The sequence below is a fragment of the Lithobates pipiens genome, unplaced genomic scaffold (genome assembly GCF_037356315.1).
Source record: "Lithobates pipiens isolate NorthernLeopardFrog02 unplaced genomic scaffold, aLitPip1_a1.2 Scaffold_1, whole genome shotgun sequence".
In the NCBI taxonomy this organism is placed as follows: Eukaryota; Metazoa; Chordata; class Amphibia; order Anura; family Ranidae; genus Lithobates; species Lithobates pipiens.
The window spans coordinates 253,282,244-253,307,698 of record NW_027507685.1 but is presented as its reverse complement, the minus strand read 5'-3'; the positions used below and the strand labels follow the sequence as shown (position 1 = coordinate 253,307,698).

The 25,455-nt window shown below is 45.4% G+C and overlaps 1 protein-coding gene across 6 annotated transcripts in view; it reads left to right on the top strand.

The window, feature by feature from the left end:
- Nucleotides 1–25,455, top strand: part of DACH2 (dachshund family transcription factor 2) — a 669,978-nt gene that overhangs the window by 352,817 nt on the left and 291,706 nt on the right. For all 6 annotated transcript variants that reach the window (XM_077485215.1, XM_077485223.1, XM_077485208.1 and 3 more), the window contains one exon: nt 24,579–24,710. In XM_077485215.1, the coding sequence (XP_077341341.1) occupies nt 24,579–24,710 (132 nt within the window). The remainder of the gene's footprint in view (nt 1–24,578; nt 24,711–25,455) is intronic.

Below are 25,455 nucleotides of genomic sequence, written 5' to 3'. Positions count from 1 at the left end.
AATTCAAAAATTTGGGAAATCCGGAAATTCAGAAATCCGAAATTCAAAATTTTCAGAAAATCGGGCATTTGAAAAATGAAAATCCGGAAATTAAAAAAATAAAGAGCTTCCACCTTCTTTCATCCCAGCTCCGCCTGGAAGCTTAGACGTGTGCAATTCATTCAGTTCAAAATAGTTATTTTTTTAACAAATTTAGAAAATTCAGAAATAACCGAATTAACAAAAACCTGTTGAACGTGTTCAGATCCACGCTAGAGCCGAATGAGAGCTACAGCGCCGATCTGCTTTGCCGGGAGTCCTACCCGTTTGGAAATCCGGAATTCGAATTTGGAAAATCGGGAATTCGATGATTCGAAAAAATGGAAATTCGAAAATAAGAACGAAATTTCAAAAGAACAAAAATCTGAAATAATAACTAATAACTTAACTATTACTAACTATTACAGTATAGGTATTGGAGTGACGGAGATGAATGCGGTGTTTAAGCGCTTCCACCTTCTTACATCCCAGCTCCACCTGGTGCTTAGAGATGTGCCATTAGCTTCATTAACAAATTAATTTTTTTAACTCATTTAGACAAATTCTTTCATTCGGAAATGCCCAAATTAACAAAAACCCCTTTTAAGGAATTTATTTGAATAAAAAAATCAGAAATCCGAAAATTCTACAATTCGGAAGATCGGGAATTTGAAATTAGAAAAAAACGGAAGTTCGAAAATAAGAACGAAAATTCAAAAGAAGGAAAATCTGAAATAATAACTAACTAATAATAACTTAAATTCCAATATTCGAAAAATTCTAAATTCTAAAATACTGAAATTCGAAAATCCAGAAATGGTAAAATCCGGAAAATTCGGAAAATCAGGATTTCTAAAAAATTCTAAAATCTCAAATAATAACTAACTAATAATAACTTAAATTCCAATATTCGAAAAATTCTAAATTCTAAAATACTGAAATTCGAAAATCCAGAAATGGGAAAATCCGGAAAATTTGGAAAATCAGGAATTCTAAAAAATTCTAAAATCTCAAATAATAACTAACTAATAATAACTTAAATTCCAATATTCGAAAAATTCTAAATTCTAAAATACTGAAATTCGAAAATCCAGAAATGGGAAAATCCGGAAAATTCGGAAAATCAGGAATTCTAAAAAATTCTAAAATCTCAAATAATAACTAACTAATAATAACTTAAATTCCAATATTCGAAAAATTCTAAATGCTAAAATACTGAAATTCGAAAATCCAGAAATGGGAAAATCCGGAAAATTCAGAAAATCAGGAATTCTAAAAAATTCTAAAATCTCAAATAATAACTAACTAATAATAACTTAACTATTCCTATTTACTGTTGTATTGTAGGTAATTGGAATGTCCTTTCAAGTTTGGCTGTTAGTGAACGCAACGAATGCGATTTTATCCGAATTTTCCCGAAATAACGAATGCCGCATCTAAACGCATAGAACGTAGCGAATGAATAATAATAAATAACAATAATAATAAAAACTTTTTATTATTATTTACTATCAATTTGTTTTGTTCCATTCGTTTAGATGCGGCATTCGCTATTTCGGAGGTGTGTTCCTTGGCCTTCATCATGCTGTTTGCTCACTAAGGTTCTCTAACAAACCTCTGAGGGCTTCACAGAACAGCTGTATTTATATTGAGATTAAATGACACACAGGTTGACTCTATTTACTAATTAGGTGGCTTGTGAAGGCAATTAGTTCCTCTAGATTTTAGTTAGGGGTATTAGAGAAAAGGGGGCTGAATAGAAATGCCCCCCCCCCCCACAACACTTTTCACATATTTATTTGTAAATAAAAATGAAAAACATTTATTATTGCCGATTACTCAACAATGACAGCATGAATGTTAAAAAAAAATAAAAAAATAAGAAAAAAAAGCTAAAACCAATCTGCTGAATCTACCCGACAACCTCGGTCTTGTATTACATGCGGAAATCTTTTTAGCGCACGCGGTGAATTATACATCTCCTAATATCTGCTCCATCTATTTCCCCGTCATTCAGGAAAACTTGCATCTCCGGCAAGAACTAAACAAAGTCTGTTTACTTAGAAAAGTGGGTTGCGGTGGAGGTGACAGATGGCGCAATCCCTGGGTGCCCCTGACCGCGGCGAAGAGCAGAAGTATTAATTATTTAATGAGGACGCCATCAATTTCGCCATGGAGCAGCTGAGGCAGAACTGTCCTTCCATAATGGAGATTAAACTGGAAAATCTCTGCGCGTTTCGTCTTTTATGAATCTCCCGGGTTTTGCGACGGGAAACGCAGCTTGCCCAGACGTGCGATGAGCGCGGAGCTGGCAATTTAACCCCCTTCTAATGCGGTTCTACCGTGCATCCCAAAAAAACTGAATTTGTGGGCAGGGCCCGGCGCCGCGCTTCCTACCGCTGGTAATAATGGGCGCAGTTTTCTGTAGTGTCTTGTATTAAAACTGATGTTTAATCTGCTTATAGTACTGACATCAATTATGAGGCACTATTCCTCCCACTGACATCAATGATGGGGCACTATTCCCCCCACTGACATCAATGATGGGGCACTATTCCTCCAACTGACATCAATGATGGGGACACTATTCCTCCCACTGACATCAACGAATTGGCAATATTCCTCCTACTGACACCAATGATGGGGCACAATTTGCCCCACTGACATCAATGAAGGAGCACTATTTCTCCCACTGATACCACTGATGGTACCATGACACCAGCAATGGAGCCAAATGACACCAATTACTGGGCATTATTGCTCCCAATGAGAGCAAAAATGGGGCCCAATGAAACCAATGATAGGCCACAAGTTCTCCAAACGACTCCAACATGAGGGGGCCAAATGACACCAATGATGGGGCACAATTCCTCCCACTGACACTAATGATGGGGCACAATTCCTCCCACTGACACTAATGATGGGACACCATACCCCCCCACTGACACCAATGAAGGGACACCATCCCCCCCCCCCCACTGAAACCAGTGAAGGGGCACCATTTCCCCCACTAATACCACTAATGGGGCACTATTTCTCCCACTGATACCAATGATGGGACACTATTCCTTCCACTGACACCAATGAAGGGGCACTATTTCTCCCACTGACACCAATGATGGGGCACCATTTCCCCCACTAATGGGGCACTATTTCTCCCCTGGCACCAATGAAGAGGCAATATTCCTCCCACTCACGTCAATGATGGGGCACAATTCCTCCCACTGACATCAATGATGGGGCACAATTCCTTCCCCTGACACCAATGAATAGGCAATATTCCTCCCACTGACACCAATAAATGGGGTACCATTCCTCCCACCGACACCAATGATGGGGCACAATTTGCCCCAATGCCACCCATGAAGGGGCACTTTTTCTCCCACTGATACCAATGATGGGGCACAATTCCTCCTACTAATACCACTGAGGGTTCCAATGACACCAGCAATGGGGAAAAATTACACCATTGACTGGACATTGCTCCTCCCAATGAAAAAAAATGGGGCCCAGTGAAACCAACAGCTCCAACGTGTGGGGGGGGGGGGGCAAATGACACCAATGATAGGGCACAATTCCTCCCACTGACACGAATGATGAGGCACAGTTACTCCCACTGACACCAGTGAAGGGGCACCATTCCCCTCTTGACACCAGTGAAGAGGCACTACCCCCCTCCCAATGACACCAATGAAGGGGCACTTTTTCTTTCATTGACACCAATGATGGAGCACTTTTCCTCCCAATACTACCACTGATAGGGCACAAATTCTCCAAATGACACCAATGATTGGGCATTATTCTTCCCAATGAGGCCAACAATGGTGCCCAGTGAAACCAATGATAGTCGACAAGTACTCCCAATGACGCCAACACGGGGGCCCAATGAGGCCAACGATGAGGCACAATTACTACTGATGTCTAGACCATTTCTACTTCCAATGGCCACAGTCTTGCCCCCCCCCCCCCCCCCAAAGTTTGAACGACAGTAAATAGTAAACACACCCTTAGTTTAGAAAGCTTGGAGACCCCTTGGAGATCCAAAGAAATTGGATGACTTGGGCCACCAGATTCCACCCATACCTGAGCTATTATTTTAGAGCAGGGGTAGGGAACCTTGGCTCTCCAGCTGTTTTGAAACTACAAGTCCCATGAGACATTGCAAGACCCTAACAATCACAGGCGTGACTCCTAGAGGCAGAGGCATGATGGGATTTGTAGTTTCAAAACAGCTGGAGAGCCGAGGTTCCCTACCGCTGTTTTAGAGGGATCCTTAAGGCCATGTGTGAATTGGAATCTATTATTAAAGGGTCCAGATAAACATATGTAAAGTAAATGTAAGCCCAGTCATGAAAGCCTCATATAATCTCTAAACTGTTATTATCATTTCACATAAAATCTAGCGATCCTGCCATGAAGGTCATTATTCAGAGTCTTCCTGTTATAGGGTGACAACATCCTGTCCCGTAATCCCAGTTCTCCTGCATTGCCACCCTGTCATGTGAGCTGCTTATTGGAACAAGTGGTCAGTTCAACCAGGGGCATAGATAAAGGGGGGGTTAGGGGGGTTCAGATCCTCCTTTTCGAGCGGCCATGCCCTCTAAAAACTGATCCATCATAGATTGCTCTTGGTCAGTTCAACCAGGGGCATAGATAAAGGGGGGGTTAGGGGGGTTCAGATCCTCCTTTTCGAGCGGCCATGCCCTCTAAAAACTGATCCATCATAGATTGCTCTTCTGAGGGTGACACTAGGGTAAAGGAGCCCTAAGTTGTCTGACAATGAACTGTTTGTTGGGGAAAAAAAAAACCTGATACCCTTTGAGATATAAAACCTCCATCGGTGCTGGATTCCCACAAGCCTGTGACTATCCCTTATGGCCTTAATGGCACATAAAATGCCCTCTGAAAACTGCACCTCCCCCCCCCACCCCCCAGGGGTTAGGGAGCCATAAGGGTGACGGGTAGTTAACTGTTTGTTGGAAATGGAAGTAGAACTTACAACTGGTTACATTTTTAACGAGCTGAAGACTCCTATGAGCCTATGGCTTTCCCAGATGGCCTTAAGAGCTCGCAAAATACCTTCTGAAAAATTACCCCCCTTTCCCCAGTAGGGCAGCCATAATGGTGTTGCGTATTGGGCTGTTTGTTGGAAAGAGGGGAGTAAAATGTTTTAACTTGTTTAACTTGCTACATTTATTGATATGAAGACTCCATCACTGTTGGACTCCTATGAGCCTATGGCTCTCCCTCAAGGCCTTAATAGTTACCACCACCTTTTCTATACATTCCTTATTGCCATCGATTCTGGCGGGCTGAAATATGTCGCCATACATCAGGGAAGGGGTTGGGACCTGAGTTGTGATGAAGCTGCATTTCCTTTTAGGTGTTGTTTTTAGCTCTGGTGTTATAAATTGATGGCGTTCTGAGTGTTTTTTTCCTGGTAAATTATGAGAGCGTTTAGCTCATTTGTATTGTTTTTGGATGAATTTACGGCATTCTCCAGAAAGGTCACCCCCTCCCCACCCCCAATCCGCTGATTACGGCATGCACCGTGCCAATTTTCGAATGAATGCTGATGAACGGGGGCGCGTGCGGATCTCACACACACACACGCACGGTGGACGTCCGAGCCGTGTTTTGTCACCGCCATCAATAACGTTTATTAAAATGCCAAAAGGGTCGTATTATCGAAAACAGACGTGATTACAAATGAGGCTTTCCATTAAAGGGGAGCCGCCTGACCTAATGGAGTCGTATTGACTTTGTGCTAAAGATGTTTGCGGCAGTGCGCGGTCTGGCAACGCTTATCCATTCAGCCAAAACTGACATTTTGGTTAATCGGCGGAGATCGCCAGAGCCAGTCACCGGATCGTTTGTTATGTCTCTTGGTAAGGCCATCATGGAGGTCCTATGCACACCTGGGAGCGTTGGGTGGTTCTGTCCAATTTTTGTTTTTGGATAGATTCGGGAATGTTTAAAAAGGTTTTTAGCTGACCATGCTCTTTTTGGTAAAATTTCCCTTCACTTCGAAAAATCAGACCGAAATTTCGATTTAGAACATGTTTGAAATTTTTCTGAAGGACTCAAGTCCGGACCAAAAATCTGTTCGCTTGTATGCTAGTCCGACGGACGAAAACCAACGCTAGGGCAGTTTTGGCTACTGGCTATGAACTTCCTTATTCTAGTCCAATCGTACGTCATCACGTTCGAATCCGTCGGACTTTGGTGGGATTGTGTGTGGCCAAGTCCGTTCGTTTGGAAAGTCAGTCAGAGGTCCACCGAAAGTCAGTCAGAGGTCCGCCGAAAGTCAGTCGGGAAGACCGGTCGTGTGTATGCGGCATAAGAAAAACTAAAAATTAAACAAATAAAATAAGGTAAAGCAACCCTGGAGAGGTGGCCTACTTCTAACCTACCCCACAATACCATCATTGTTATGTTATGTCCTCCCAGTACCAACCATTGTTTTCCCCCCTGTGCCAACAAAATATCCCATCCAGTGCCACCATTGTGTCCTCTCAGTGCCACCAATATACAGTTGTGATCATAAGTTTACATACCCTGGCAGAATTAGATTTCTTGGCCATTTTTTAGAGAATATGAATGATAACACAAAAACTTTTCTTCCCCTCATGGTTAGTGTTTGGCTGAAGCCATTTATTATCAACAAACTGTGTTTACTGGTTTTATATCATAATGACAACAGAAACTACCCAAATCTCCCTGATCAAATTTTACATACCCCAGTGATTTTGGCCTGATAACATGCACACAAGTTGACACAAAGGGGTTTGAATGGCTATTAAAGGTAACCATCCTCACCTGTGATCTGTTTTCTTGTAATTAGTGTGTGTGTGTATAAAAGGTCAATGAGTTTCTAGACTCCTGACAGACCCTTGCATATTTCATCCAGTGCTGCACTGACGTTTCTGGTTTCTGAGTCATGGGGAAAGCAAAAGAATTGTTAAAAGATCTGCGGGAAAAGGTAGTGAAAGGGATATAAAAAGATATCCAAGGAATTGAGAATGTCAATCAGCAGTGTTCAAACTCTAATCAAGAAGTGGAAAATTAGGTGTTCTGTTGAAATCAAACCACGGTCAGGTAGACCAACTAAAATTCCAGCCACAACTGCCAGGAAAATTGTTCGGGGTGTAAAGAAAAACCCACAAAGAACTTCAGGTGAAATACAGGACTCTCTGAAAACATGTGGTGTGGCTGTTTCAAGAGGCACAATAAGGAGGAACTTGAAGAAAGATGGGCTGCATGGTCGAGTAGCCAGAAGAAAGCCATTACTACACAAATGCCACAAAGTATCCCGTTTACAATACGCCAAACAGCACAGAGAGAAGCCCCAAACCTTCTGGCACAAAGTCATTTGGAGCGATGAGACCAAAATGTAGCTGTTTGGCCACAACCATAAACACTACATTTGCAGATGAGCCAACAAGGCCTATTATGAAAGGTCCACCATTCCTACTGTGAAACACGGAGGTGGATCACTGATGTTTTGGGGGATGTGTGAGCTACAAAGGTGCAGGAAATTCAGTCAAAATTGTTGGCAAGATGAATGCAGTATGTTATCAAAAAATACTGGAGGAACATTTCATTCATCAGCCAGGAAGCTGCACATGGGACGTACTTGGACATTCCAACATGACAATGATCCAAAACACAAGGCCAAGTCTACCTGTCATTGGCTACAGCAGAGTAAAGTGAAGGTTCTGGAGTGGCCACCTCAGTCTCCTGACCTCAATATCATTGAGTCGCTCTGGGGAGATCTGCCGTTTATGCAAGAGAGCCCAAGAATTTACAGGAACTGGAGGCTTATTGCTAAGAGGAATGGGCAGCTTTACCATCTGAGAAGATAAAGAACCTCATCCACAAATACTACAAAATACTTCAACGTGTCATTGATGTTAAAGGGGGCAATACACGGTATTAAGAACTGGGGTATGTAAACTTTTGATTAGGGCCATTTGGGTAGTTTCTGTTGTGATTATGATATAAAAAGAGTAAATACAGTTGATTGATAATAAATGGCTTCAGCCAAACACTAACCGTGAGTGAAAAAAGGTTTTGTGTTATCATTCATATGCTCTGAAAAATGGCCAAGAAATCATAAAATCTGCCAGGGTATGTAAACTTATGAGCACAATTGTATACTCCCCATAGCACCACCATTACATCCGCCATGTGCCAGCAATATTTTCCCTACAGTGCCACCGTTATGTTCTCCAGGGCACCAATATATTCCCCCTCCATCAGAACCACCATCATATTCCCCCCCCCCCCCACCCATTCCAGAATTTTGGCCTCCCAGTGCCACCAATATATACCCCCCCAGTGCCACCAATATATACCTTGTGTGGGAAATACATCCTCTTTCCTTTCAGTGCCACCCTTATGCTTGCCCAGTGCCACCATTATGTTCCTTTATTGACACCAGCACCCCAGCAAAATACCCCCTTCCCCCCAGAGTCACAAATATATTCCCGCTTCAACAGTACCTCCGTTATATACCCCCTGTGCCAACAATATATCCAATCCAGTGCCACCATTATGTTCCTCTAGTGATACCAACCTATCCTCCCTGTGCCAGCATTTTACCCCCTTCCCCCAGTTTCACCAATAATTTCCACCTTCAGCAGTACCACCATTATATACCCCTTGTGCCAACAATATTTCTCATCCGGTGCCATCATTATGTCCTCCCAGTGCCACTAATATCTCCCCTACTGTGCTACCATTATATCTGCCCTGTCCCAGCAATATACCCCTCCCCCACTCCCCCCCGTGCCACCATTATGTTCTCCCAGCATCACCATTTGGTTCCCCCAATGTCATCAGTATGTTCCCTTCCCCCTGACATTACCACCAATATATCTCCCCTGTTCTGGCAATATATACTCCCCATTGTCACTATTTTGACCTCCCAGTGCTACCATTTTGTCCCCCCATTGCCACCAATATATTTTCCCCCTCCCTATGGTACCACTATTATATCCCCCGTGTTGCCAATACATCCCCTTTTTCTCCAATGTTACCCTCATGCCTGCCCAGTCCTACCATTATGTTTCCCCAGTACCACCAATATACTCACCCCCCCCCCCCCACAGTGCCACGATTATATCCCCCCCCCCAGGTGCCACCATTACATTCCACCTCTCACAGTACAACCATTATATACCCCCTTGTGCCAGCAATATACCCCCTTCCCCCCAGTACCACCATAATGCCCCCATTAGCAGTGCTTTCCTTTTACCTTCCTCCTTATGCTGTGTGGCACAGGGAAGTGGCTCACAAGACATAGCTACCTGTTCATCCCTTGTATACAATGTCACATGGAGGAGAGGAGGAGGACCAGCATGGCAGTAAGGTAGCTCTGTCCCACCCCCACTCTGAATGTAGGTAGGGGGAGAGGACTTCCAGTGGAGGTTTGGCACAGCGAGGACATGATCTACATGCCACATTGCCGCAACTGATGAGCTTATGGTGATGTTTGACTTGTTGTCAATCCCCACCTTAATGTCTATCTAAAGCCAAACTTTTTTTTTTATATCTTGGATAAGATAGGTAAAGGTTTAAAACCGCAATTAAAACATTTAATGAAAAACTAAAAATTAAACAAACAAAAAAAAGTTTTGGTTAGAGATATTTTTACAGGCCCATCGACACCTCTCCATTGCGGTACACTGACACCAATGATGAGGCACTATTCCTCCCACTGACACCAATGATGAGGCACAAACAAACCTTTCAGGGTAAATCACCTTTAGGCCGGGTTCACACTGCTGCGATGCGGGAACGCCGCGAATCCGCGGCGTTTTCCCGCATCGCATTACTCCCGCCGGCAGTTCACACTGCCCTATGCGAACGGCTGGGAGTGTCAATGATATGTTAATGACACCCCCAGATCCGTCCGCATATCGCAGTGCGATCTGCCGACTCGCACAGGAATCGGATCGCATGGTGTGAACACCCATGCGATCCGATTCTGTTGCGGACCAAAAAAAGGGTCCCGTGCGAGTTTGCTGCGGGAGCGATGCGAGTTCAGCCATACTATCTGTATGGCTGAACTCGCATCGCTACGGAGATCGGATGTGATTTGCACTGCAGTGCGGTGCGAATCACATCCGGATCTCCCCCCCGCAGCAGTGTGAACCCAGCCTTAGTGGTAAATCTGGGTCTCGAAAAATATTTGCAGATTTTTTTCTCAACTTCTCATTTAGCTTGATCTTCTTAAAGTTAATATTAACACACATCCACCTCTATAGAATATCAGAAAATGGTTGCTTAGGTTTTGCTGAAGAAGAGCAGGGGATCACCCTACGGTTTCCAGCACAACTAATGGCTCTTACAGCTGTGGCAGGTGATCCACTTCCATTTAATCGTCTGTAGGAAGCAGCAGTTTGTCTCGGTTTAGGGGACCGGCTATCTCTTTTGAGCCGATAAGAAATGTATTTACTGAAAACACATAAAGCTCTAAATTAGGCCTCAATAAAGCCAACATAACGGAACTGGTTCTTACACAGTTTGAGCAGATTGCTGTCACAGCTGATGTCTCTGTGTGTGCGGCTGAAATGACTTCATTTACTGTAACCCAGTAAATTGAACTCGCATAGGAAGAGGTTGTTAATATCCGTTTTTACAGCCTCCACTCAGTTGTAAGGCCATAAAGCCTAAACAAGAACCGTGTTAGCCAGCGCTGAACTGGCTCCAATAGTTGAGTACAAGCTCCAGGGGGCTCCATAAACCCTAATCTTTGGGCCAAGGGGCTCCAGCAACCATAATATCTGGGCCTGGGAGGGCTCCAGAGATACTCCTCTCTGAACTGGTGGGTTCCAGAAGCATTAATTTTCAGTAGGATGCAGAACATTTCTACTTTGGGTCCAGATGGGTTAAAATCCAGGGTGCTCGGGAATCCCTTTATTGCAGGGAGCTCTATAAACACTCAGCACCCTAAGCTAGGTTCCAGGAATCTCCAGAAACCAGCAGCACTAGATACAGAAACCCTAATATAAGGATGCAGGTGTCTTAAAGAAAAAAAAAAACCCTTATCTGTGGGTTGAGGTAGCTCCAGAAACCCCCAGCTCTAGAAACATATGTCTCATATGAAAACTCTATCCCGTTCGGAATTTTGGCCAGCAAAAAGACCGATGAGAGCTTTTCATCGGAAAAAATGCGACCGTGTGTAGGCTCCATTTGAATTTAGCTGGCAGAATTCTCGCCACCAAAAATTTGAGAGCATGTTCTCAATTTTCCCGACGGAAAAACTTGCTATCGCAAATTCCGATCGTGTGTATGCGATTCCGACGCGCAAAAAATCACGCATGCTTAGATTCTACTAGGAGATAAAAGCTATTGGCTACTGGGTATTGAACTTCCTTTTTCTAGTCCCGTCGTACGTGTTGTACGTCACTGCATTCTTGGCGGTCGGAATTTGGTGTGACCGTGTGTATGCAAGACAGCTTGCGCGAAATCCCCTCGGAATTCCGTCAGGAAAACCATCAGAGCTTTTTCCAACCAAAATTCCGATCGTGTGTACGTGGCAATAGTTTCAGGTTCAGAAGGGTTCAGAATACCTTATCTCTGAGTTCAAGGGGCTGTAAAATCCCCTCATTCCAGGAGACTTTAGAAACCCTTAAAGCGGAAGTAAACCCTTCTATCGTTTTCAGTTAAGGAAGCTGCCATCTTGGCCTCTAATGATTCTTCAACTGCCATAATGCTGAACATGTGATCAGTTATGACACCAGCCATTGGATGGTTTGAAAGTTTGGTTGAGAGCACAACCAATGTGAAAGTTAGCATTTCCGGCATGCAGTGTTTTTTGAAACAGGGTTTACTCCCACTTTAACACAAGGTCCACAACTGCACTTAGTGTTGAGGCTATGAAGCCTAAACAAGGACTTTGTTAGCCAGCTCAGAAGTAGCTTCAGTAGTTGAGTACAAGGGGCTCCATAAACCCTCATCTTTGGGTCGGGGGCTCCATAAACCCTCATCTCTAGGGCAGGGGGCTCCAGAAACCATAATATTTGGGTCTGGGTCTGGGAGGGGCTCCAGAGACATTCCTGTCTGAGTCAGTGGACTTTAGAAGCAGTAATCTCCAGTTGGGTTCTGAAAATCTTAACTTTGGGTCCATATGGATTTAAAATCCAGGATGCTCAGAAATCTTTCTTGTGGGGAGCTCTAGAAACACTCAGCGCTGGGTCCAGAAACCCTAAGGTAGGTTCCAAGGATCTCAAGAAACTCTTAGCTGGGGACCTAGGGGGTCTCCAGAAACCCTCAGCACTGGGTACATAAAACCCTAATATATAAGGGTCCAGGTGTCTCAAAGAAAAAAACAAACGTATCTGTGGGTTCAGGGTGCTCCAGAAACCCTTAGCTCCAGCTCTAGAAACACTCATCTCCAGTAGCATCTGAAAACTCTTAGCTTCAGGTCCAGCATAGCTCTGAATCTAGGGGACTGTAGAATCCCTTTGTTCCAGGAGACTTTAGAAACCCTCAGCACTTGGTTCAGAAACCCTAATTTAAGGATCCAGGGGTTTCAATGAACACTTTGCTGCAGGTCCCTAATGGTTCAGAATCACTCAGCTGAGTCAGTGGTGCTTCATAAGCCCTTTGTTCCAGAGGGCTCTAGAAACCCTAATGTCGCGTACACATGACCAGACTTTCCGTCAGACTAGGTCCAAAGGTCTTCCCAATGGACATTTCAGCTGAGTTCCGAATGAAGGGGCTTGGCCACACACAAACGGACTAAGTCTGTTCAAAAGTCCGTTTGTTTTGAACGTGATGACGTAAGACCGGACTAAAAAAGGAAGTTCAATAGCAAGTAGCCAATAGCTTCCCTTGTGTCATATTTGGTCCGTTGGACCAGCACACAGACGAACGGTTTTCCCGATAGGGATTGAGTCCTTCGGACAGATTTGAAACATGTTCTATTTCTAGGTCTGTCTGATTTTTATAACAAAAAAATGATCGGATTAGCCCACACATGATTGGATTTTCCGACGGACTGATCCCCTTGGACCTAGTCTGCCGGAAAGTCCGGTCATGTGTACGCGGCATAAGGGTCCAAAGGTTTCAAGGAACCCTTAGCCCTGGGTCCAGGGAACTCCAGAAACCCTCAGCACTAAATGCATGTAGAAAACCCCAAGCTATGAGTTCAGGATTACTCAAGAAACCCTTATCTCTGGGTCAAAGGTGCCCCACAACCCCCTCAGCTTTGCCTTCAGAAACCCTCAACACAAGGTCTTGAAAACCCTATCTATGAATACAGGGGACTGAAGAATACATTGGGTCTGAGTCCAGAGAACTATAGGAGCTATAGAAACCCAGGGGCCCCCTGAAACCTGAGCCCCAGCATGACAGCTCTTTAAGAAATCATTACTTCAGGTCCAAAATTGGCATAAGGTAAACTTCTGAGTAATTTCAGATAAGAATAGAGTGAAGGCAGTGGCGTAACTAGAACCTTCAGGGCCCTGATGCAAGAAACCATGAAGGGCCCCCCTGAACCCAAGCCAGGGCCCTTCCCTCCGAGTCCGGCAGTGGAACTCCAGGGCGTGGTCACAGGTATGACCTTTGTGAGCCCTGTAGTTCCATCACTGGCATCAGTAGTTTTTTTTATTATTTTATTTTTTATTTTTAGGTGCCCCATTGGGGGACTGTCCCTAGGCAGGATGGGGTCCCTGTCCCCAGAAGAGATGAGGTCCTTTTCTCCAGGGCAGATGAAGTTACTGCCCCCAGGTGAGAAGGGGTCCCTGTCCCCAGGGAAGATGGGGGTCCCTGTCCCCACGGGAGAAGGGGCCCCTGTCCCCAGGGGGAGATGGAGGGGTAAGTAATGGTGTGTGAAGGATGGGGTCCTCTCACTCACCATGACCAAGCTGCAGGCCGCGCACTCATCCATGTTGGCCTGGGCTCCATCCAGTGTGCTGGACGGGTGATCAGCATATCTCCCAGAAAGACCTTTCATCATCTGTGTATGACGGGGAGGAGGGGGGCTGGCAGACAAGCCTGCAGTGTCCTCTGGGGAGCTCTCATAGGGCTGCACTGCATCTGTGTGCTTAAAGTTTGTTTACCCGGGAGAAGTATGCAGTGCAGTGTGGGCCGGGACTCTGGCTGGGGAGAACAGACATCGGACTGAGCGGCAATGCATGGAGCAGGAGAGGGGTACTCTGAGGAGCCGGCCGAGGACACAGGTCATGCAGGGAATGAACAACTAAAGAGCAGCCAGTGCGATAGTCGAGCATGGAGCTCTGCTAGTCACCCTCCACCTCCACCACCCGTGTGCATGGTGCACTGGTACCCCTAGCTGCCTATGCTGCTGCCGGCCATATGTAGGGCCCAGTTGCGGTCGTGACTGCTGCACCCCCTATAGTTACGCCCCTGAGTGAAGGCTAGATCTGCAGGGGTTACGATCAGTTGGCACCAGATATTAAAGTGGTCAGTAGCTGCTGAGATGTAAGTAGCCGACATTTTATATAAATGTTGGCATTTCCTATAAAAGTCCAGCTTGTCCTCTGTGCATCCTATTGGTTAGTGAGGCCACCCAGTGCATTAGAGATATGCGTATAACCTGAGCTGCTTTTCTATCTGACATGTAGTTGTCACTGAAGATGGTTTATTGCGTCCTGAAAAGTAAATGTACTAATGAAATCCCCGGTCATACTCTAGTCTAACTGATACCAATGATGGTGCTCTATTACATAGGTGAAGTTGAAAAAAGACACAAGTTCATCAAGTCCAACCTATTCCTCCTACTGATACCAATGATGGGGCACTATTCCTCCCACTATTACCAATGATGGGGCACTATTGACCCCACTAATACCAATGATGGGGCACTATTCCTCCCACTAATGCCAATGATAGGGCACTATTCCTCCCACTAATGCCAATGATGGGGCACTATTCCTCCCACTGATACCAATGATGGGGCACTATTCCTCCCACTGATACCAATGATGGGGCACTATTCCTCCCACTGATACCAATGATGGGGCACTATTCCTCCCACTGATACCAATGATGGGGCACTATTCCTCCCACTAATACCAATGATGGGGCTCTATTCCTCCCACTTATAACAATGATGGGGCACTATTCCTCCCACTGATACCAATGATGGGGCACTATTCCTCCTACTGATACTAATGATGGGGCACTATTCCTCCCACTGATACCAATGATGGGGCACTATTCCTCCCACTAATACCAATGATGGGGCACTATTCATCCCACTGACACCAATGATGGGGCACTATTCCTCCCACTGACACCAATGATGGGACATTATTCCTCCCACTGAATCCAATGATGGGCCACTATTCCTCCCACTGATACTATTGATGGGGCACTATTCCTCCCACTGATACCAATGATGGGGCACTATTATTCCCATTGATACCAATGATGGGGCACTATTACTCCCAGTTATACCAATGATTGGGCAGTATTTCTCACTGATACCAATGATGGGGCACTCTTCCTTCCACTGATACCAGGGATGGGGCACTATTCTTCTCGCTGATACCAGGGATGGGGCATTACTCCTCTGCCTACTGACTACCAACTCTGAGGCCATATTTACTCTGACTGATGCTGGGCCCAAGACATTTTCTACTGTCATTGGCCACATTCTGCCCCCCCTAAACCCTGAAGGACAGCGAACTGGCTCTTTGTTTGAAAAGTTTGGAGACCCTTGTTCTACATTATGGAGAATCCAGTTGTTGAAGGTGAAGACTTAGCTTTTAGTTGTCACAGTTGAGTGGAACTGTGAATGCCGGCGGGGGGATCCCAGCACTAGAACATTATGAGAATGTGTTTTAAATTGCCAGGAACCACCCAAAACTGAAGTACGCATTTTGAATTGGGGCGGCTGTTATTACAAAAAAACATCCGGTAAATGACATCTCATTATCAGCAAAAGTTTGGTCCATGCGTGGAATTTATCTGGCGACCTGCCATAACCAAGCCTCTGTCTAAACACTGGAAACCTGGGAATCACAGGTCTGTGTACAGATTACAGAGCTATTAAAGTGAATATAAAGAAAAGCATGGAGCCAATTCATGTTAGTCATGATATCACGTAGAAGCAAAGTATTAAATACAAAACCTAAACAATGCCAAATGGATTTGGCCGAGATCAAAAGCTGAATCCATCGTTCGTCTTTCATCTCCTGCATTCCAGTTCTGAGGACTGTGACCCCAGTCGAACATCTATTAAAGTTTCCTTTTGATCTTAACCTTGCATTTTTTTCTGTAAAAAGGGGCAATCTGCAAAAAAATAAATAAAAAATGTCATAGATAATTACGACATTGTGCTTCTAAGTACTTTCATCATTTTGTGAGTAAATAGGCTTGTTTAAAAATTGGACAAAGCTGAAGAACAGAAGAATGGAGTTTTTTTTTGTTTTCTTTTGTTTTTTGTGGTTGGAATGAAAAATATGTTTGTTAGGGAATTGGCCTGGGAAGACCTTTTGTGAAGTTTTATTTCAGCACGAAGCTTTGGCTATCTCACTTTTTCCGGGGCCATGGCATGCACGCCAGGATTCCTGCAAATTGGCCTTGTGACGGGAGTCGCTTTGGTTGGGGGGCCTGTGGAACCTAGCTTCCCTTGGAGAGGTTGGGAAACCCTTGTTTCAGATCCCCATGGCCCTCTAATGTCTAAATCACCCTGTGTCTATTAGAAGCACAGGGTGACACTGAGAATGTGGTTTGGTTTACTTCAAACGGAACAGTAATATTTATCCACAGTATCTCCCAGGAAATATATAAAGACTATTCCTGGTTTGTTTGATTCTTAACTATACATGTTAATTAAAAGAGCTGGTCACATTGGCCTCTGTTCAATGTACGAGCCGGACAGTTTGCTACTGGGGTCTCCTGCTGTTGTCTGAAAGTGTTCTGTGTTTATACTTATGTTAATTTGTATTGTACCTTCTAAGCTTGGAGCTGACAAGTCTGACCTGCATTGAGACATCTGATTAATCCAGGTGTCTAATTAATGTAATGTTTATAGTCTATGTCAGTTGTTGTAATTATATTCCTATGTGCAGGTTGCATTGTTAGGGTAATATGATCAAGAGGGGGGATTTCCTCCTGTGGTGTATATATTCTGTATTCTTGTTCAAATAAACGGTTCTTATTCTGGTTTATTCCAAAACTGATGTTGCCTAGTTCTTGCGGTAACTATAGCCAGATTCACTGGTCTCGTGTTCCAGAGCTTAGGAAGCCGCTTCTTGGCAGAGATACCCAGTCAGGGGTGTCCGGAGTCCATCACAGGCCCGTCTGCCACAGGCACAGTCTGTACTTCCAATGGGACAAGCAGCTGGCAAAGCTTTACAGAATAAGAAGTATCTAGCACTGTCATAGGGCAAGCACTATCCAACACTTTCATAGGGCAAGCACTATCCAGCACTTTCACAGGGCAAGAACTATCCAGCACTTCCACAGGGCAAGCACTATCCAGCACTGTCACAGGGCAAACACTATCCAGCACTGTCACAGGGCAAGCACTATCCAGCACTGTCACAGGGCAAACACTATCCAGCACTTACACAGGGTGCGCACTATGAAGCACTTTCACAGGGCAAGCACTATCCAGCACTGTCACAGGGCAAGCACTATCCAACACTTCCACAGGGTGAGCACTATCAAGCACTTCCACAGGGCAAGCACTATCCAGCAAAGTCGCAGGGCAAGCACTATTCAGCACTGTCACAAGACAAGCCACCTGCAGAGCCATCTGATTAGCAGTCTCCGAAACTGTCACAGGACAAGCCGATAGCAAAGGCATATGGCTAGCAGTCTCCAGAACTGTCACAGGAGAAACACTACCCAGCACCGTAGTAGGACAAGCGCTATCCAGCACCACCGTGTTGTGGAACGAGTGCTATCCAGCACCGTAGTGGGATGAGCACTATCGAGCATCTTTGTGGGTGGTGCACTATTGAGCACTGTTGTGGGATGAGCACTATCCAGCACCATTGTAGGATGAGCACTATCCAGCACCATCATGGGAGGAGCACTTCCCTGTACCATCGCTTTAGGAGCACTACCCAGCACCGTCATCATAGGAGCACTTACGAGCACCGTTGTGGGAGGAGCACTATCCAGCACCGTTGTGGGAGCAGCACTACCCAGCTCTGTCATGGGAGGAGCACTACCCAGCACATCGTGGGAGGAGCACTACCCAGCACCATCGTGGGAGGAGCACTACCCAGCACCATCGTGGGACGAGCACTATCCAGCAACGTCGTGGGACGAGCATTATCCAGCACCGTCATGGGAGGAGCACTATTCAGCACTGTCGTGGGAGGAGCACTATCCAGCACCGTCGTGAGAGGAGCACTATCCAGCATCGTTGTGGGAGGAGCACTATTTTGCACCATCGTGGGAGGAGCACTATGCAGCACCATCGTGGGATGAGTACTATCCAACAACGTTGTGGGACGAGCACTATCCAGCAACATTGTGGGACGAGCACTATCCAGCACCGTCATGGGAGGAGCACTATCCAGCACCATCGTGGGAGGAGCACTATTCTGCACCATCGTGGGAGAAGCACTATGCAGCACCATCGTGGGGCGAGCACTATCCAGCACCGTCGTGGGAGGAGCACTATTTTGCACCATCGTGGGAGGAGCACTATGCAGCATCATCGTGGGATGAGTACTATCCAGCAACGTTGTGGGACGAGCACTATCCAGCAACATTGTGGGACGAGCACTATCCAGCACCGTTGTGGGAGGAGCACTACCCAGCACATCATGGGAGGAGCACTACCCAGCACCATTGTGGGAGGAGCACTACCCACCACCATCGTGGGACGAGCACTATCCAGCAACGTCGTGGGACGAGCATTATCCAGCACCGTCATGGGAGGAGCACTATTCAGCACTGTCGTGGGAGGAGCACTATCCAGCACCGTCGTGAGAGGAGCACTATCCAGCACCGTCGTGGGAGGAGCACTATTCTGCACCATCGTGGGAGAAGCACTATTCTGCACCATCGTGGGAGAAGCACTATGGAGCACCATCGTGGGAGAAGCACTATGGAGCACTATTGTGGGACGAGTACTATCGAGCACCGTCGTGGGACGAGTACTATCGAGCACCGTCATAGGACGAGTACTATCGAGCACCGTCGTGGGAGGAGCACTATCCAGCACCGTCGTGGGAGGAGCACTATCCAGCACCATCGTGGGATGAGCACTATCCAGAACCGTCATGGGAGGAGCACTATCCAGCACCATTGTGGAAGGAGCACTATTCAGTACCTTCATGAGACAAGCACTATTCTGCACCGTCGTGGGAGGAGCACTATGCAGCACCATTGTGGAACGAGTACTATCGAGCACCATCGTGGGAGGAGCACTATCCAGCACCGTCGTTGGAAGAGCACTATCCAGAACCGTCATGGGAGGAGCACTATCCAGCACCATTGTGGGATGAGCACTATCCAGCACCATTGTGGGATGAGCACTATCCAGAAACGTCATGGGAGGAGCACTATCCAGCACCGTTGTGGAAGGAGCACTATTCAATACCGTCATGAGACGAGCACTATCCAGCACCGTCATGGGACGAGCACTATCCAGCACCGTCATGGGACGAGCACTATCCAGCACCGTCATGGGATGAGCTTCCAGCACTAACATATGAATAGCAATCTCCAGAACTGTTTCAGGAGAAGCAGTATCACAGGACAAGCATTATCCCACCGTGGAAGGAGCACTATTCTGCACCGTCGTGGGAGGAGCACTATGCAGCACCATCGTGGAACGAGTACTATCGAGCACCGTCGTGGGACAAGTACTATCGAGCACCGTCGTGGGACGAGTACTATCGAGCACCGTTGTGGGAGTAGCACTATCCAGCACTGTCGTGGGATGAGCACTATCCAGCACCGTCATGGGACATGCTTCCAGCACTAACATATGAATAGCAATCTCCAGAACTGTTTCAGGAGAAGCGGCATCATAGGACAAGCATTCTTCAGCACCATTATACCACAAACAGTATCCAGCACTGTCACAAGAAAAGCAGAAAAAAATAAACTGCTTATCCCACCAAAAACTGCAAGGCACAAATCTTCCTCTGCTCCCTACTGTATTACCTCAAGCAGTGCTAATACCCTGCCCTTCTCTATGGACTGCTGAACACATTCCTCCTATGATGTGGAGATGAGCCAGCAGCATAGGGTGACAATGTTGAAGAGAAAACAAATGCAGCCATCACCTCCTAAAGGACTGGAAAGCTGCAATGTGTGACATTTTTGTTTTCTGGGGGCTCTTTAATTCTCTGTACAATTTGCTTCAACATTGTTTAATGCATGTGGTCATACTACACATTATTAGATGCAGTCATCCGCATTATAGAAATTCCTCAGTCCTTAGTACATTGCTGGTTTTATTTTCTAATAGATAAACAGAAATCATGAAATGATATCATTAAGTAAACACATAATTGTATTTTCAGAGACCCTCTTATGCTCGCCGTCCTCCCCAGATGTCTCATCACTTTTTTGTTTAGCCAATCACAAGTGACCCCTAACTCCGGCCCTATCTAATACCCGGGGCCCCTTCTCCTCGCTGCGCGCATTGAATCAATGTTTCCGGATGGGCTCCGTTTCAATTATTTTAATTCAGACTGTTATTAGTTGCAATGTGTTGACTGTAAATGTAATTAAGTGTTTTGTTCTAATATCAAAATGCGTCAGTTCAGCGAGTCACCATTTCATTAGATTAATTGCAGAGCTCCATTCTCCGTCTGTTAATTTAGCTGTTTGCAGTTTTGACAGCGAGGCTTTCACAGTAATAGCGCAAGACGGGACGGTACAATCAATTAGATCTATTGTAGCATTGTTCCATCGCTTATTGTTCCACTCTGCTGTCACTTTTGTTTTCTCCGGAGCGGATTTTACAAATCAACTCCAATCCGAGAGAGGTAAACACGGCTTTATATCAAAGCGCTAACAACAGTTCTGGGGGAAGAGGAAGGGCATTAGAGTGTAGATTTTTTTTATGTTAAAAAATCATACAAACATATAGCTTATTAATAAAATGATATTTACACAAAAATAAACAACTATACAAAAACAAGCGTGCTTACATCAGCAAGTAAAGAAAAACATTTCCCGAAAGAAACATATTTTAATGAAAATAAAAAAGAGACTACAAACCCCGAACCCCAACTTAAACACAATCCAGGCTAAGAAACCTTTTGAGATTTAATCGCCATCAGGATGCATTTACAAACCCCCCCCCCCTCCATTAACCCCTCCCCTCGACTTCCACATCATTCACCTGGCATTCTGCACCAGCCAGTCTCATTCCCTTCCCACCCCCCCACCCCCGAGCATCAATCCATCCCTCACTCCAACCCTAGGTGTCTGACGACCTCCAGCCACACTTCTGCCACGCCAAGGAGGAGGTGTCGGTACCACCATACATTCTGGTCCAGCACCCTCCACTGCCTTCGCTACACTAGGAGAAACAATAGATGCAGACACAGACTTGACAACCACACTTTCTGACACTGACTGGGAGACCACAGATTTGGGGGACACTGACACCACAGAGGGACTCACAGACACAGATTCTGACGGGACAGAGACACTAGGATCCCCTGGAACAACCTCCGCCAACCCAGACTCTTCTCTATCCAGACGGAAGAATTCCTCCACCAGCTCTGACCTATTGTTGAAAGCTCCAGGGCACCGGCTATAAGGGTGACCAACCTTATCACATAGGTTACATTTAATGTTGTTACAGTCCCTCGCCAGATGCCCCAGTTCCCGGCACAAAGAGCACTTCTGTTCTGGACAGTTAGAGAGAGAAATTTCGATTGACTCCACATTTATGGCACAGCTTAGGTTGACCAGGGTAGAAGACAGTAATCCTATCTCTACCAATAAAGGCAGAGGGAAAATGCTGGACCACATTCCCACACACACTCAACCTCATTGACACTGACCACCTACCTGTCCAGATTCCTCTACAATCTTTTTTAGGGGGACACAATGTTTCACCAAACCCCCTCAACCTATCCCATCAATCCTCGGGGGAGGGGGGGGTATAGACTGATTTCTTGTCAGGATAGTCACATTCTTAATCAAGGGCTGATGCAAGACAACTTTGGGGACAAGCCCCTTCCAGTCCGGCTGGCCCCCATATACATGCTCAAATTGCTTCCAAAACAGATCCAGGGATTCTGGACACACAAATGACAAATCATATTCAAAAGAACAAGCCGGACTGATGAGAACATAAATATCCTCCACCTTAAATCCCATGGATAGGATCTTATCCACAACCTCCCTCCTGATAGGTGGAATACCTCCTCCTTCCCACCTGTGCTGTACCACATTCCTGCATTTAATGGAAGGTGCATTGTGAAAGTCGCACAACTGGCTCTCTTCTACCACCAGCAGCGTGAATTTGTCTTGACACAGCCTTGGCATAATTCCTAACTGGGACAGATGACACATTAACTGGTTGCATAGAAACCTCTGAAATCTGGCTTGGTAAATTACCCACCCCTTGATCCCCCCTCCTCCCCTCCAGCACAACAGTACCGCTCACCATAGTCCCAGAAATACCACAGTTACCAGCAGTCCCATCATCAAGTAAAGTCTTCTGTTCAGCATTCATACGGCTCCCCTGCTCTGCAGTTTCAATGTTCATGCAACATTCATGCTCTATTATTCTAGTATTATCATGAATGGTCTGCAAATTGTTTTGCAAAGTATGTAAGTTTTTTTTAAATGTTAATTTTTTTTTAATAAAAAACAATTCAAACAACATTCATGCTCTGCACTGTTAGTGTCCATGTGGGGCTCCTCACAGTCAGCAGAAACTTCTCTGTCTGGATACATGCCATCTCTTCCTGCTTTCCCATGATCTTCATCTGATGAGTTGGTGCCACTCAAGGGAGATTCCATTTCTGTAATTGTCTGCAGCAATCCCCCATTTTCCTCAACCTCCTCCTGGGATGACCCAGGCCGCTTGGGAGAGAAGGGGGCAGATACTGACTCCGGTGCAACAGATCCCGAGACAGGGGTAGTACTGGAGCCACTATGTGAAGCCACTTCCTTACCCCCATCCATACTGATGCCGTTGCTCTGGCATCCACCCTCTGGCTGGTACTGGCACAGGCACTTTCCTTCATCTGTTGCAATCTCTCCTCGTGCCCACACTTTTCTCTGAACATACCGCTGCTCTCCTTCAGAGAGGCGACCAGCTTCTGCTTTTTCGCTGCCTCTTCCAGAGACTTCAGCTTGGCTACTTCCCTATTACTGTTTCCAGACTTACTATGCAGTGATTTATTTTTCCTGAGATCTTCTTTCAAGACAGAACATTTCTGTTCCTCCTTAGCAATGTGGCAAAGTCTTTTCACCGCTTTATCCTGGAGGACTTGTAAGGACTCCTCTTGCATAGGAACAGGCCCAGAATCCATTGCAGCTTGAGCACATGGAGTAGGCTTCAGTGCCTCTGGAGAGCCTCCACCTTCGTCTTCCCCAAGATGGTCCATGCTTGCCTGGGAAAAGCCTGCTTGCTGCTTCTCTCAGCAGACATCACAGCAGAGTGAGCCAACAGCACCCTGCAGAACAGCACCACCTGGTGGAGAAGCTCCTCTGGTGCAGAGAGTGATGGGACTGACTCAGTGTTCTCTATACAGCACTGCGGTATATGTCACAGCTATATAAATGTATAATCATAATAGTGTGTGTACCAGAGGAGCTTACACTCTGTCCCCCCACAGTTACACACTATTATTATACATGTTTATATAGCACTGATATATACCGCAGTGCTGTACAGAGAACACTTAGTCACATCAATCTCTGCACCAGAGGAGCTTACACTCTAATGTCCTCTCCCTGAACGGTGGAGCAGATGGAAATCACCGGCCAAAGTCGACTGCTGCTCAGGCTGGACTTTGGCCGTGATCTCCATCTCCTCCACCAATGAGAAACCATCCATTCTCCTCTGCCGACCGCTGGAAATTTTTTTCAGCAATCTGGAGCTTCTACACACATTTCTGACATCTACTGCTAATACTGGTTGTGAGTTTGGGGTCACCAATTTTTTTGGATCCTTGTGAGGAGCATCCGGGGTCTCCTTATCACCAGGAAGGGGACACCTTTTGAGAGGAACCACTCTGGCGTATACAGAATTTCTGGCACGATTTTATTCATGACACGCTTGGTACGGGCTGCATGTTTGCGTTTTGCATGTTATGATCTTCTATATAGAATGATCCTGAAGAAAGGATTTTTTTTATGGTTCCTGAAACACGTCGGGAATAGTGCAAAGAGAATATCTACACCACATCTAGCTCTGCCAATAGTCCTGTTTTAAGACGTATTGGAAATGTTGTTCCATGGTGATGAATGCACCAAATTTTTATTTATGGATATGAATAAAACTTAATATTTTACCTTTTATTTCTATATTTGAGTTGCCCTTAAAGTCCCTATGTATTGGGGGGGTGCATAGAATGGTGGTTGGTTTGGCAGTCCTCGGCTTGTATAATAAGGGATACATTTATTTGATGTTTCAGGTCTCACGGCGGCTGCCATGGCGGAAGCGATGAAGCTGCAGAAGATGAAGCTGATGGCGATGAACAGTCTTCACGGAAACGGCAGTCAGAATGGAACCGAGTCGGAGAACGAAGAATTGAATTCCAACGCAGGTATGAGATCAAAATCTCTCCTTCACACCAATGATGTGATGTGTGTGAAGCTTTAGAAAGCTTTCTTGATTTTTTGGGGTACAAAAAAAAAAATGAAGGAAATCTGACGATAGAAACATATCGCCACAAATATTTTTAGGCGGTAAGGATGATGTCACCTTCTCACCGCCTATTATAGCCCTGAAAACCCTAAAGTGCACACAGTTGCAGGCCGGTTGCAGCGCGGTCCCATTTGGTTTGATTCGGCAGAGGTACCGCCCACCGAGTGTGGCATGCACTTTCATTTTTGCCATAAGGCAAAGCATCACGGCTGCATCACGTGTAGAGTCTAGACATGAGCGTGACAAAAAAAAATTGTTTCGATTCGGAAATCTGGGTATTTAGTTTTGTTAAATTTGGTTGATTCGTTCAATTCGTATTTGGAATTTTTAGACATTTCTTCGAATTTACAGGTTTTTCAATTCAAAACGTTCGAATTGATAAATTTTGAATCGATCGAATCTAAAACTTCCGATTTTTTTTTTTTTTTTTTTTTTCGATTCCAGTGTGGCAAAGTGAACAAACAAAATAAAATTCTTCAACAAATAATTACAATGACTCTTTAAATCACCTTTTGGCTTAACAAAAACAGCATTATTTTGAAACAGTACTCTAATAACGCACACAGTTTTTGATTTCAGCAATATGTTAGACTTCGACTGGAGTTCAATGTAAAATTTGATTTGAATTTGAATTTCAGTCCGAA